General features: G+C 33.2%; 1 protein-coding gene across 1 annotated transcript; it reads left to right on the top strand.

Annotated features, from left to right (window-relative positions):
• The first annotated feature begins 1,194 nt into the window (after nucleotides 1–1,194).
• Nucleotides 1,195–12,882, top strand: LOC116345521 (leucine-rich repeat-containing G-protein coupled receptor 5-like). Its single transcript, XM_031774956.1, has 18 exons — nucleotides 1,195–1,578; nucleotides 2,706–3,565; nucleotides 3,653–3,724; nucleotides 4,216–4,359; nucleotides 5,797–5,940; nucleotides 7,847–7,918; nucleotides 8,281–8,352; nucleotides 8,546–8,614; nucleotides 8,693–8,830; nucleotides 8,980–9,120; nucleotides 9,244–9,309; nucleotides 9,482–9,625; nucleotides 9,777–9,848; nucleotides 9,971–10,097; nucleotides 10,269–10,437; nucleotides 10,838–11,020; nucleotides 11,094–12,566; nucleotides 12,650–12,882. Exons 2-18 carry the CDS (start codon nucleotides 3,024–3,026, stop codon nucleotides 12,778–12,780), a joined length of 3,759 nt encoding a protein of 1,252 aa, XP_031630816.1. The 5' UTR covers nucleotides 1,195–1,578; nucleotides 2,706–3,023; the 3' UTR covers nucleotides 12,781–12,882.
• Nucleotides 12,883–15,678: the final 2,796 nt, after the last annotated feature.

A 15,678-nucleotide genomic window follows, 5' to 3' on the forward strand; every position in this document is an offset into this window, starting at 1 on the left:
AATGTTCATTGCCATTACAAACGTGATGAGATTTTACAAAATGATATCACGAATCTACAAGTCTAAATTACATACTCAAATGCTGTAGCAATTGGCATTATGTTAACCAGTGTTTTTAATGTTGAGCGTATCTGTCTCTCATTCACTGTAAAAAAGAATAAAATATGTAATCTGAAGGCAATTATTAGTTTCTTTAAATCGATCCTTTTCTTTCTCGTATTGTTCACATGGTTTATGGTTTATTGGTGAAGTTAAATGAATAAAATAGCCCAACCAGTAAGCGTGCGTTGCGCATCAATATGATTGGCGTATAACTGAAAATCCTATAAAAGTCTTGTCTATTGAAAATGACTGTCATCATTATTATAACGCTCTCGGGTGCTGTAAATCCAATTAAATTGAACGAACGTAAACAGTGATAATGAATAATTAAAAGTAAGGAGGCCAACCAATCAACGGATTGCAAAAATTGCAAGGGGTTTCAGTTGCCTTCAATATTTCAAAAAAAGGTCTATATTTAGTTTATATGCGTAGATTGGTTCGATTTCTCGTGACTATGATTTAATATGCGTGGATATTTAATAAACGTATAAGTATTGGGATGAAAAAAAGTGAATGATCTTTGTCATTTAAATGAATGAAACCCCTTGAAAAATTGTTCCCTAACACATCACATCTCATTTAAACCTATTAAAATGTGATAACTTCAATTAATGGCCAAAAACATGGGATTTTTCATTTAAATCCCAATATATCTCAAGTTAGTAAGCCGAAAATACGAAAATCGATAAAATCCAAAACGTTTTCACTTTCTTCCGATAGCCGTTGACTCGCTATATCTCTTCATTTCATTCAATCCCAGATGCATGTGATGCGTGTAACTTTTCCGAAGCTCTGCATGCTTGGATTTTACTCTCCAAACTTAAGTGTGTACAGTATGAGTTTGTTCGGAATTTCAAGAGTCAACGCACATAAAGCTCCATTTGTTGTTGCATGTTTCCATCCTCTTCAATTATATACTTAAATTTATTGCAGTCTCGTTAATTTTAATCACATCGTAATACATGTTTGTTCATAATATAAAATTTTGCAATGTGTATTTTACTATCTATTTTTCCGCTATTTTATTCGTTTTTCACAATTCGAATAACAGAATTTTGTTATTTTTCCATTTTTTTCCGTCCACAGATTCACCATTCTTATTCCTGACTACTTGTGTTCTGCCATCCAATGTACCATTATTTATTACAGTTTCAAATTTTAAATAGAAATGAAAAAGAAATACTAACAACATAACTTAATGATGTGAGAGACCCAAAAACTCAACAAAAATACCAATCGCAACACAAAAATATATATCAACATTTATACATTCAGCACTGATTACAAGAGACGGAGTGCAAACAGATAAAAAATAAAATACACAATTTTAGATAAAGTGAGACATAAAGAGGCCATCGAAAATCGTGTACATAAAAAACATAGAACACATTTTGGCAACAAAATTTCAACTTATAAGTTATTCGAAATTGAAAACGAGATAAAAAAAAATGAGAATATCTTCGGATCAGTCGTAGAGTAAGCCTAATCGAATGATGAATAATTGAACCGGCTAAAATACAACTTTATAGAAAAATGCTTATGGTTAGTAAAAGCCGGCTAAAAATCGCCAGCACAAAGAATCAAACATAGATAAATACACTGTCAAATCTATTGGTAGTAATGCTTGATGTATCGCAAAGCACGACGATAATGACAGCTCGGCAACTCTCTATTAGAGATTAGTACCGCTGGCAACCGCAGAACTATATAGAATCATATGGAGTCATTTGGTGGCGCTGGCAAGCAATTTTGCCTTATCGTCATGCTTTGATGTATCGATGTATAAATGAGTTTAATTTTCGAATACACAGAAATGTGATAGTTCGCTGTACTAGAGCTACTATTCACAAGGTCGATCAAGTATTCTTTCTGTGTTTTTTCGAAAGGGCATCTGAAGACCTACAAACTGAGCGATTTTAATCAAAATCGTAGAATTTGAACTCGAGTTACAACGTACAAATCAAGTTGTCTTGAAGTTCCCATACAAATTCTTAGGAAAAACCTCATTTACAAGAAAAATAATTCTTCTTGGACGAATTTTCCAAAAAGAAAAATATAGTTTTCGTGGATTGGGCTCAGGAATCTGAAAAAATAGGTTTCAAGTTGATAGCTGATACCTTACTTGAGTTATGCGTGGTACAAACAAACCGAAAACGATTCTACAGCTTGATTATACATCAAGCAATATTTTGTTTCTTCGCGTCATAATTTTTTGAACGTGATTATAAAAACAATAAAGAATGCTGTACGTGCTTTGCGTATGATGGCTTTTGCTGATATTTATATGAAGTTCAGTTGAAACATTTTGGGCCTGGATTCTTGTTGTGTGAAATGAAAAATATAAAGCAGACCATTCGATTGCTTTATCATTATGCAACTATTTGATACAATTTGATATAACATTTTTTTTTATTCTAAATAATATGTAAGATAAAACCAAAAAATTTCACATTTCACAAAAAAACAAGAACAAGTTGTACATAGTTCCTCGACAAGTTTTATTTTAAGCGGTTCAATTAATGCATCCAATTCAATGGAAAACACCAAAAAGTCCTTGAACTGTTTGTTTGAATTTCTCATTAATCTTTTTTTCTTGTATCTAGAACATTAATAAAAAGAGAGTCAAGAAATAATTACGTGGTCGTAACTAAAAATAGAAGCAAAACCATTTGTTCAATTCGAAAGAGAGAGTGTGAGAGAGAGAGAGAGAGAGAGAAAAAAAAATTAAAAGTTGCGGCATCACCACCAATGGTTGTTGATACGAATATAAATGTTTCGTTCCGCAGCGGCAGTTTCGGGCGACATTTCATTCGAATGATTTACGTTGGTGCACTCAACATTATCATAAAATGAATATGATATTGTTGGTGGTGATAAGGTGTAAAAATCATTGGCACATATAAAAATTTACACAAGTTGGCATGGCATGGATAGTGGGATTGTTTATCCTACTAACCATAAGCGTCAATATTGGCCTTCGAATGGCTATCGAAGAGTCAATGAAAACAGCAACAGCAACAGCAACAACAACAACAACATCAATACCGTCATTCGTGTCTTCATCGAAATCAACAATTCCATACGGTATGGGCAAAAAGTCATTAAGTCAGCCATTTCAATCAATTGTAAAACCAACGTCACCGACTATTGTTGTTACAACATCATCGGCAACACAAATGACGACCCAAAAGCCGACACAAAAATATTCTAGTGCAAAAACCAAACATTCAATGAGCGAATCTGTTGTGATTCTATCACCAAATTCTGAACGTGAAGCTCAAGAAATCTATGATAAGGCATTAAAACAATTCGATTCGTATGGTGTTTCGACGCGGCAAATGTGCACCATTTGGGAAAAAGAAGGCTGTCAATGTTCCGGCACTGTTGAAGAATTGACCTTATCGTGCCGTTCAATTGGCCTTACTGAAACACCGACCAATCTACCAAAGAGTTTAATCAAATTGTAAGTTTTATCATCGGCTATCGTTTTATCGATTCTTCTTTTTTAATGATTTTTTATGTGATTGTATTTTCATTTGTGATTGATCAGAGATCTTGGTAACAATAATATAACAACATTGCCAAATAATTCTTTTGAATCTGTACCTCATTTAGAAGAACTGTAAGTATACTCTCAGACATTTTTCTTATCGCAAGATTTACATTGTTCTTCGCAAAAAGCACCAAACGCGCTTCACAACAATAATAGTATCACATCCATATTGCAAAATATGGCGCCATGATTGTTTGTTTGAAATTATAAGTTAAACTATTCTAACTGAATGCAAACATTAACCGAATACAAACTTTGGCATTATCATGAAAATATCAATGGCAATATTTTATATATGAATTGAGGTGAACTTTATATTTTACACTGATTTTTATGAAAACTGTGCTCAATACACTCATTTATAATAAAAATATATTGCCAATGACATTTAAAAAAAATCCCGGAGTGGAAGTAACAAAGTGCATGTGACAAAAAAAAAAAACGTGAACTTAATTTAAAACGAAAGATTTCAATTAAATTTTTCTTCAAGTTTTAATAAATTGGAAGAACCAGGAACTAATCAAATATTAATTGTTCGTTTTCATTTTTTTGCTCCACAGCATACTCTCAGACAATAGTTTATTACAAATTGATTCAGATGCATTTATAGGATTAAAAAATCTAAAACGGTTATCATTACATAATTGTGGCCTTTCTGTAGTTTCCGGAAAAGCTTTGAGCTATCTCAAAAGTTTGAATGCATTGTAAGTATTTTGTATTTTACTGATTTCTGTCCAACATTTTAGCACATTTATTTGCATTCATTTGTACCACCATGTCTAGTAAAAAACCGAAAGTCATGTGTATTCTGCTGTAGAAGTTTTCCAAGTTTTTCGAAATAGCTTCAAATGTTACCAAAAACAAATAAAATGAAAATGCTTTTAGAATATATTCATTAAATTCTATTAAAAAATCCAAATTCGAATTGATTCGTTTTGAAGTTGGTGAGCGATAACGCTTCACATTTTCTGGAAAGTAAAAATGTCAAATTATGGCGACGATAGAATTAGTTACCCTACTTGGTGTCTTCTATCGCCGATTTCACTTTTCTTCACCCAAGGAATAATACTAAAACAAATGATGACACTGAATTGTGACCCGTACCGATATAAATAAAAAATTGTTCAATGATTTTTGACAGCTTCGTTTTTCGAAGCCAATTCAACCGGATACGTTCCGCATATTCGAATTGTACGCTCGATAAATAGATTGCAGCAACGTCATCATTATTATGTTTTTGTTCTTTTATTCGACCATTCCACTCATTCAGTCTACCGATAAAAAGTTTTCTTCAGCTGAATTAATTTCTCTTTTTTCAAAGAAAAAGAAAGATGAAAGATTTCCTCTTTCGTTGACAACAGTATCCTGTGCGTGTATTGCAATGAAATGTGGAAAATTCGGGCATTTTTAACGCTGAAGTCCGTTCACATTTGATGATAAATTGTTTGTTCGCTGTGAGAAACGAATAATGAAAACGGAGAAGAAGAAAAAAAAGAACACATGAAAAGAACCAAGCACCAAAAAAGCTATAAACAACATATTCAGCAAATCAATTTAATAACACATCCAAAAATTAAATCGAGAGTGTGTGTGTGAACAGTATTTGTATCCATTTCCGATGCCGAATAATAAAATTGAGTCATCGAATTTTCATATCACAAATCAAAATGCCAAACTGAATAACTTTGGATTATGTTTACATTTTATCTGTTATGTTTGCTTTAAGATAAATGTTGTATTAAGTTTATCTCGCAAGCTTGAAGTCTCTCGAGATAAAGCATTGATTCTTTTAAAAAGCAGACATCGCTCATCGGCTAAATGAAGACCATTCGTTAATAAAATGGACCATATGTAATTCAAATGTTCTCGATCACAAATCACACTTCACGCAGTTTAGTTAAAAACGTGTTTTTCGAATCGTTGAAATACAAGCTGAACGGCTAAAGACAGCGAAAAACAAATCTTTATTAGAAAATTACCTAAAGCTTAACTATGTTAAAAATGTGTGATTCACCTGCTATGAAAGTACTTTGAGAGCAGTTTTTCCGAAAAATAAAATTTCCATACTGACAAAAAATTGATTTAAATTTGACGTTTTAATTAAATTGCTTCTTCTCGATTTCAAATCATACTTTCTTTAGACAACTAGATGATAATGCACTTATGCATTTAGATGATATTTCCTTCACTCAACTGAAGAGTCTACGGGCACTTCGACTTGAAGGAAATATGCTACAACGGGTGCCAACTGAAGCATTGACTGGCTTAACAACTCTAGAAATATTGTGAGTTTCATTTGCTCCTTATCACTTTCAGTGGTTATTAATCTTTGGGTTTTTTAAATCGACCTAATTAACCACCAGCGATGCAACAACGTCATTCCGCTCCATAACACAAACATATAACCTTTTATGTGTGGTATCATTACAGGGGGAGGAAAAATTTTTAAGCCTAGCATATAAAGATAAGTGTTTTCAAATCATTCTTGTGCTGTAATTGAAGTATGGACTGTCAACAGTATTCCCACAAAAAATTGAGTTCATATCTCTCTTCATATGTTTACTTCGGCATTAGGCATTTAGTCATTTTGATATTTTTTGAAAAACTGAAAAATTCCAAAATCATGTTGAGATTAGGTATCTCACAAAAGATGGTATAGCATCAAACGATTTCAATCACTTCTTGCGTGTAATTTATGGTCACCCTCCTCCATCGTATACCATAGTCAAACAATAAGATACCCCTTCATATTTGTGCAGAGACTTATTGGAAGATGACTCTCACACTTTTGTGACATTAGTGAAAACAGTTCAAGATGTGATAGCCAAAATCCAAGTGTAGTTCATGAAATATTCCAAATGTCCAACAGTACGTTAGCTGCGACCCTCAGCATCACAGCAGATAGTGTCTTCAATATATCACACGAAAAAAGTTACTTGGAGAACGTTTGTTTGCGATCATTCGAAAAGCCTTTGATATTTTTTTGACAGATGATCACATTTCTCTTTGTGATTGATTACTCAAGCTTCTGGAATGTAGCGAATAAATCAATAGTAGTTGGTAATGAAGCCTGGTTCTACTACTACAAATCAAAGACCAAAGCGAAGAGAATGTATTATTATACAGTGGTTGCAAGGCATCAGTAGAAAGTCGCCTCGAAACAGATGATTTCCAACATATGACTACCATTTCTGGGATACAAATGGTATATTAATGATTGGCTTGTCACCAAAAAATAACATGGTCTTGGGTCTGTACCACGCTCAATAGATGTATGGATTGCGTTATGTAGTAGAAGTAAAATATTGTTTTCTTCTGTCGAGGAAATTTGTCTTCGCATGACAGCTCGCAAGTGAATATTTGGAGACACATTGTCACCACCTGAATCTTGATTCAAATTCACCATCTATTGCATTTATTGGGGCCGGCCTCTAGCTAGTATTTCCACTTTTCAAATATGAAAAATGTCTCAATAGAAAAATGCGGTGCTCGATTTTATAAAAATTTCCAAGGATTCCGAGGTGATGACCAATTGACTAACGTAGAAAACTCTCTATAAGAGATATCAACCAAATTTTTTGTGGGAATACTGTTGATAGTTCATACTTCAATTATAGTACAAGAATGATTTGAAAACACTTCTCTTTATATTCTAGGCTTAAAAATTTTTCCTCCTCCTGTATTATGGGCTCTGTTTGTTTTGAAAACATTGTTTCTTTTCTTTTCACTGTGCAGTGTTTCCAATTAAAATTTGAAACTATCGCTTTTAATGTGTATTTTCATAATAGACAAACAACTATTTTAACTATTTGGAGCAAACAATATTAAGTAACTGTAATAAAAGATTATAATTAACTCTATTTGAGTTCACTAACATCACTGGTATTGGATAGTCAAAATTTGTATCGATGTAAAAACGATTATGGTTTCGTTTTTTGAGGGATGAGTAAATAATCTTCGATATACGAGTATCTTCAACTTTCAATTCAATTCAAAATTTCATGAAAAAACTATTTAAACCATATGCACGAATTTCTGGCGAATAAAATGCAAAATTATTTAATCCGATTTCTTTCTAACTGACACTTTCCTTCATTCTCTCTCACTATCTCTCGCTTTTTATTCCATTTTCTTTCTTTTTGTGTCATTTCTCAAATACTTTTTTCCTCTTAAAAAATTACCCATCCATAGAAATTTAGGAGGCAATCACCTACTTAATATAAATGCTGGAGATTTTCCAAAATTGGATAACTTGCGATATCTGTGAGTATAAATTGGAAAAATTGTTAGTCTTTCTTTGTGTTTTGCGTTTGAATGGGAAAGTATAGAAAAAAACGGAACAAAACATGTTTTTGTTATTGGAATCAGTTCTTTCGTAGAAAAAAAACCTGCTGGAACTAGTTTTTGTTTATCAAATGCAGTCGTTCAACTCATTTCAATGGGAATATCTGCAATTGTATGAAATGATGAGTACGATTGCATTGCACATTGACATAAAAACGCTCTGAATACATAAACATATTAAAAAAATATCTTTCATTTCTTTTTATTTTGACGCAAACTGCAAACAATAAAAAAATTTATATCAACCACAAACCACTGCAACTTATTTCGCAAATTCAAAGCACTCTGAAAAGAAATCGTCTGACAAATATAACAGCCGATGCGATAAGCAATTTAATCAACTTAAAAATTCTGTGAGTATTTCGTGTTTTTTCTGCTTGTAAAATAGTCTCAATTCAAATCATATTCAAAATATATTGCCAATTTTATTTTATTCTCATTTTCTTTTCTGTGTATTTCGTCTCTTTGTTTTCCGCCACTTTTGCTGTATGTAAATACACCGATTTGATGGTTTCCATTTATGTTTTCTTCATCTTCTCAATGCAGCGACCTGGATGATAATTTGCTTACAGCGATACCGAACAAATTGGCAAAATTATCAAATCTACAGGAATTGTAAGCAACTAACTGCATTTCACACTTGTCAAATGCATTCATTTAAAGGATTTGTTTTCTCTTTTTTTGTGCGAGTAGGTTTTTATCGGGAAATCGAATAAATACCATTCAAAAAGATGACCTTCCAAAAAATCTAATTACATTGGAATTGCGTGGCAATCCATTGGGTGATATAAAGTTTGATGCTTTTCAAAGCATGCCAAAATTGCGAAAATTGTAAGTAAATTCATTTTAAAATAATGTCCAATTAAAGTTGTTTGACAATTGTAAACGACATTTTCATCGTTTGTGAAAAGTGAATATTTTGCTTCGATGCACGTAAGAAACGATTGAATGTGGATTTTGTTATATCATTTATTTCGAAGAGTTTTATCGGATGCCAAGAGTTTAAGTGAGTTGCCGTCACTTGAGGGCTGTTCTGTATTGGAAATTCTTCGAATGGATCGAGCCAATGTTTCCGTGATACCAAACACACTATGTTTGAATTCATCACACTTGAAAAGCTTGTAAGTTGGAAAATCGTATTGTTTCAGTCTGTCGCCTTTTTTTCATCTTCTCCATTTCAAGAGAAATGATTTACAATTGTTTTTTCGAATGTTTTATTTTTCGATTTTTCGTATCTTTGGTAGAGAATTGAAATCGAATAAGCTGAGAAGTATTCCAGATCTGTCACAATGCAAGGATTTGAGAATTTTGTAAGTAATTCTTTGGTTGTATTTTCCTCTTTAATTCGAACATATCTTCTTGTCGAATACGGGGGCAATTGGTTTGTGTTATTCGACACAAAAAAATACACACACACACCGAACTGCAACGGAATTGAATGGTTCTGTGCATGTGTATATTTTGTTATGTTTTTTTTTATAGAGATTTATCCGATAATCGAATCAGTTCGGTACACGAAACACCATTCAAAGGCTTAGGTCAACTGCATGATCTGCTGTTGTCGTACAATGAAATCACAACAATTCCAAGAGATGCATTTTTGGGTGCGCCAAGACTGCAATTACTGTAAGTTTGTATTTATTCAGTAGCTCATGCTCGTTCGCTCTTTATAGCGAGCATGAGCGCGCTGATTTCCTCTCAATTTGTACACAAAAAAAAATAATAATAATATAAATCGATTGTTTTCCTTGAACCCGTTTTCATACTATTATTGCAGAGATTTAGAAGGAAACAAAATTTCTTTTATTCATGAAGATTCGTTCGCTGGATTTCTACAACTCGAAGATTTGTAAATATTATGCTCTTTGCATTACTTTTAATGATGTCGAATGAGCGCATTTTTTTCTCGTTCTCTTCCATTTCTAAACGCACTGCACATTTGTAACATGTCATCGTTTTTGGTATTTAAAGGAATTTAGGTAATAACATATTTCCAAGATTGCCAAAGAATGGGATGAAAAATGTAGAGCATTTAAAATGCTTCAATAACCCAAATCTACGGGAATTTCCACCACCCGATACATTTCCTCGCATTCAGGTTGGTTTTTTGCACTTGTATTTTTTATTGTTGAAGCATTCAATCATTTTCAATGATTCTGTAGTGATTGCCCTTCTGATAGATTAAATATTGATAGAAGAGTATGTTGTATAGAATATATAGAGAACTCGTGAATTTTAAACTTTGGTATTCATATTTATATCTAAACAGACGTTGGTCTTGTCATATGCGTATCATTGCTGTGCTTTTCTGCCGCTTGTTATGATGGCAAGCACGCCAAAAACGCCACCACTACAAGAAGCCGTTTTATTTCCAACCGATAATGAATTTGATATGTCTCTGTGGAATAGCAGTCAAACCGATATTTGGCCTCAATTGCGTAAGTTTGAATTTTTTTAAAGAAAATATTTTTATTATGTTAAAGTCCATTCCTAGCAAAACAAACTCACTTCCGACGATTTTTCTACATATGAAAAAAATGAAATCACTTAATTTCAACAAAATGGCAAACAAATGTAGAGTTTTGGATTTACTTATTATTGGCTGCAGTGAAACGGTTCGCTTAAAATAGTTATTTGTATTTACTGAAAAAAATATTGATTAAAAATAACTTTTCATATTCGTTAATTGATTTAGTTTCATAATTAATAGCGTAGTTCCGGTTCGGAATAATTGAGTGACTAAATTTTTGTTTTTATTTTAGCAGCTTAAATCTTAAAAACATGGATGGAAAAAAGATTGAGATATTTTATTCATTTTGTCATTAAAAACTTTTGCAGATAACTTGAGCAAAAAGTTTGGTAACCAGATTAATGAACTGTGGGATTCGTTTGGGCAAGACTTTACGTACCCTGGAAATTTGCCAGCTTATGTTGAAGAATATTTCGAAGAGGAAACCTCGCCAACAAAAGCATTCAATGGCGATTTCAAGCCAGGCTCCGTTCAATGTTTACCATTACCAGGTGAATATATAGTGAATATACCAGACACATTTAAATCGACTTCTTTGTGTTTTTACTTTTCTTTTGCAACTAGGTCCTTTTTTGCCATGTGCCGACTTATTCGATTGGTGGACACTGCGGTGCGGTGTATGGGTCGTATTCCTATTAGCGATGCTTGGCAATGGCACCGTTGTATTTGTGTTAATTTTTTCGCGTTCAAAAATGGATGTACCAAGATTTTTGGTGTGCAATTTAGCGGCAGCTGATTTTTTCATGGGCATTTATTTGGGCATACTTGCCGTTGTGGATGCATCAACATTGGGTGAATTTCGTATGTACGCAATACCATGGCAGATGAGTATTGGATGTCAAATAGCCGGTTTTTTGGCCGTTTTATCATCTGAGCTATCCGTTTATACATTGGCTGTGATAACATTGGAGCGAAATTATGCGATAACGCATGCAATGCACTTGAACAAACGGCTATCATTACGGCATGCTGGCTATATTATGATATTCGGGTGGTTATTTTCGATAACAATGGCCGTTTTACCGTTGTTTGGTGTGTCCGATTATCGAAAATTTGCCGTTTGTTTGCCATTTGAAACGACAACCGGACCGGCAAGTCTTGCCTATGTCGTATTTTTGATGTTTATAAATGGTGTTGCATTCTTAATTTTAATGGGTTGCTATTTGAAAATGTACTGTGCCATTCGTGGCAGTCAAGCATGGAATTCAAACGATTCACGTATCGCAAAACGTATGGCATTGCTGGTATTTACCGATTTCTTGTGCTGGTCACCAATTGCATTTCTATCATTGACCGCAGTGTTTGGCATTCATTTAATCAATCTCAATCAGGCAAAAGTTTTTACCGTTTTCGTGCTACCATTGAACTCTTGTTGTAATCCATTTCTTTATGCAATTATGACAAAACAATTTAAAAAGGATTGTGTTATGATTTGCAAAGCGATTGAAGAATCGCGTGTAACACGTGGTATTGGACGTTGTCGACACAGTTCGAATTTTAGCAATCGACAAACACCAGCCAATACAAATTCACTTGGTGAACGGTCATCAAAGGAGTTGCCACCGTTGATGGGCGCACAAACGTGTGCATGCGCTAAATTATTGGAACAAACTGTAACTCTAGTCGAGCTACCGCCATCATTTTGGATGAGAATTTGGTATCGTATCACATGCAATAAACCGAAAAAACGTTCGGACAATCGACGTGACGTTCGATGCGATCAATATGCCTATAAAATTGCAGAAATTCAACAAAAACCATACAAGAGAGACAACTCCCTTTCAAATAGCGATAATTTTAGCTCATCGCGTTCAGACTCATGGCGTCACGGTCCACCTCATCATTGCTCAATTCCATTACGCATCTTAGAGACTCGACGTCGACATTCCTCATGGTTAATCCGTAAAACGTCACAAGATTCAAATTTATCGAGCTCAAGAAATGATTCATCTTCATCTGCAACAACTGCCAGCACATCGACATTCCGTTTATCACGATCTAGTGCGACGAGTACAACACCAGTACCTTCATTGTCAGGTATTTCGTTTATCACAACAAAAACACATTCTTTTTAGTTTAATGAACAGATCTAACTATTTTATTCTATTGTCAATTAATAGGCAAACAATCGGCTTGCAATTCAAAACCGCGATTAGTTCGGCAACATGCTGTACAAGGAAGAGGTCTTATGAATTCAATTCCGCTGTATGAAGCAACGAGTGAAAAGCCGCCAGAAACAGAAATACCGTAGCCATATTTATTTGTAAAATACTTGAATGCATAATAAATGAACAATTATTTATTAGTAATGAAATCGATGAATTTAACGAATGTTAATAAACTTTTCATAAAATTGGACAAAATAAATTGCTGATTTTCTTCACAATATGTTTATTTAAAATACATTACTGATCTCTTCAATGTTTACTTTCTCCTGTTTGTATCTAATATCTCCTGGTTTAGCAAGCAATTTTTACGAAACTCAAAGTAGCTCATTTATTTACTCGCAAGCGGTTCGCATATTTTATTGAGTAGAATTTGTGTTTACCGTCTCCATTTCAACTTTGTAAAGCTTGTGTTTTCAACTCAAAAAAACTTCAATATATTGAAATTATTCTGCACAATATTTGTTCGACTTTTGGTAGACACTTTCAATTCCGAAAAGACCAAAACGTCATACAGACACGAATAAAGTATAACAGACGGTTTTCCGACAATTACTGGTTTAAGTTTATTAAGTAATTTGAAATTCTTTTCAATATTAAATATCGAATTTACATTTTAAAAAAACGTACCTTTTAAGGCCCCAAGATATATTGATTAAAATGACAAAAGACATTCAAATTATGGTTTAAACACCAGACATTTTAAATGTAATGATCAAACTGCAATCGACATGGATTAAATTCCGATTCATGAACAGATGTGTGGAATTGTGTGTTTCCAGACAATTGGACATATTGGAAGAGGATCATAATTGTCGATTAATTTATAGAAATATTGAATAATCAACACTTCTAGTCATAATTTAAAAGTGTGCCGAAAATTGAAACCTTTTATATTTGTTTCGTTTCAAGTATTGCGCCAGGTGCTATTTCAAATGTGTGCTGTTGTTGTTTTTATCTTGTTTTTCATACAGAATGTAGAAAATAAACCAGAGGAAAACTAGTTAAACAGCAACTCGCAAATCAACCGATAACACGTTTACTATTCAATTCTATGGTAAAAGCAGACATTTTTTTATCGCTTTGGTCGTCGATTGTTGTGGATTTGTGTTTTTTTATTTTGCACAATAAACTTGACCTGATATTCTAATAACCGATAAAACTGACTGAGTTGTGTGTCAACTGCAAAGAAAATTCCAACTTGGGATCAAGTAGCGACTACCACAATGCAAACCGGCATACAAAAGAATCGTAACAACATAATTAATTACATCACTACCATATGCATTCAAATCAAAAGCCATTTTATTTCAAACGTATGAAATATTTCATTCGTTTCGACCATGGGCAATTTTATTTATATGCAGACGCATCGCATGTGTATGAATGCAGATTGTAATCACCATTGACACAGTGCTCTGTTGTGTTTTGATATTGACACAATAAAAAAAAAACAATCGTCAAATACGTTTTTATTGTGCCCCCATTCACCATGTAATTTTACATTTGCTCTATATTGATCTGATTGAATCAAAACTAATTGCAAAATTAGTTCATTTTATGAGAATAGATTTCGAGCCGCCGTCTGTTTACCACTCTTTTTTTCCCGACCATATATGCTTAATGTTCTTTACATATGTGACCACAAAAGCCAACGCAAGAATAATAAAAAGAATTCGCCCAAGTATAGCTACTTTTCGAGCAGTATGTCTAGGTGTGCAGCCAAAAAAAAAATACTTTGGTCTGAGATATTGATTTCTCCCATTGTCATTTGATTCCTATTGCGACTTGGTTTGATATTTAATCAAAATCGCATAGATTATATGAGCTCTTGCGATACGATTCGAATTATATTTTATTTGTGCAATCAATAAACCTTTTAAAAGATCGTGTTATAACTTGTTTTTTACGACAAGAAAATCAACTATTCGGTGTATAACATTCAAATCTGTTTTTAGATTCTTTTCTAAATAAAAGTCAAACCAATGAAGAAGAGATAGAAAGAATCAAATTCTTGTCGTTGTTCGATTGTTATTTGATTGTGATAATCCCTTTAAATTCTCATTTTTGGAAAGATGAATGCGGAGAGCAGAGAAATGATTATTCATTCTATGGTTAAAGTGGACGAGTCATTGGATGCAACCATTTGAGTGAACATATCAAATGGAAAACTATATAAAAATATTGTTAAGGTGAAGCACGGTTTCTCTGACCAGAAAAGAAAAAGCTGAAGAAGCGAAGAGGCAAATGACCAAACATCATCAACATCATCTGCCCGTACATTTTAATCGGCTATATCGGCCGTACTTTTCTATTCCGAAAAATAAATTTGATTCTTTCGTGCTATTGGCTTGATTCATAATTTGTGTTATTACTAACAATGGAATTTTTTTGTTGATGTTGTTACATACAACATGCTAACAGTTATTGAGCTATTGCATAAGGGCATTTAGGTATAACAAAAGATGAACATATAAGAAAAAAAAACAACAACAACAGAATACTTCAAAGATGGAGAAGGAGAACGTAAAAAGAACTACTCATAGAAATAGATATTTGTTTGCATTCCAAGGGTACGGCAACTGATCATTACTTATTTCATCAATTTTTAACCCTCTCATTGATTGCATTCGCAGATCGATGCAATTTTACAAACCGAAAACCGTATTCAATGTGGTGTTTAATTGGGTTATGTTTGCATTTCGAATGCAGCTATACACATATAACACACATTTTAACTGATCCAATCAACTGTACCAAAAGATGAATACAACAAAATTTATTTGCAGACAATGCAATTGCAATCATAAAGATTAAATCGTGCCCTGTTGAAAGTGCATTCTTAACATTGTGATACGATGGTAAGAATGTTAACATTCATTCGTTCTTTTCGTTTATGAAGACAAGATTGTTGGCATCGCTTGAGTGAAAGAGAACAAAAATATTCACTTTATTTTCTTATGCACTTCTTTTGATATACAGAT

The sequence above is a fragment of the Contarinia nasturtii genome, unplaced genomic scaffold, assembly GCF_009176525.2.
Source record: "Contarinia nasturtii isolate CC-2019 unplaced genomic scaffold, AAFC_CNas_1.1 Cnas_scaffold_1305, whole genome shotgun sequence".
In the NCBI taxonomy this organism is placed as follows: domain Eukaryota; kingdom Metazoa; phylum Arthropoda; class Insecta; order Diptera; family Cecidomyiidae; genus Contarinia; species Contarinia nasturtii.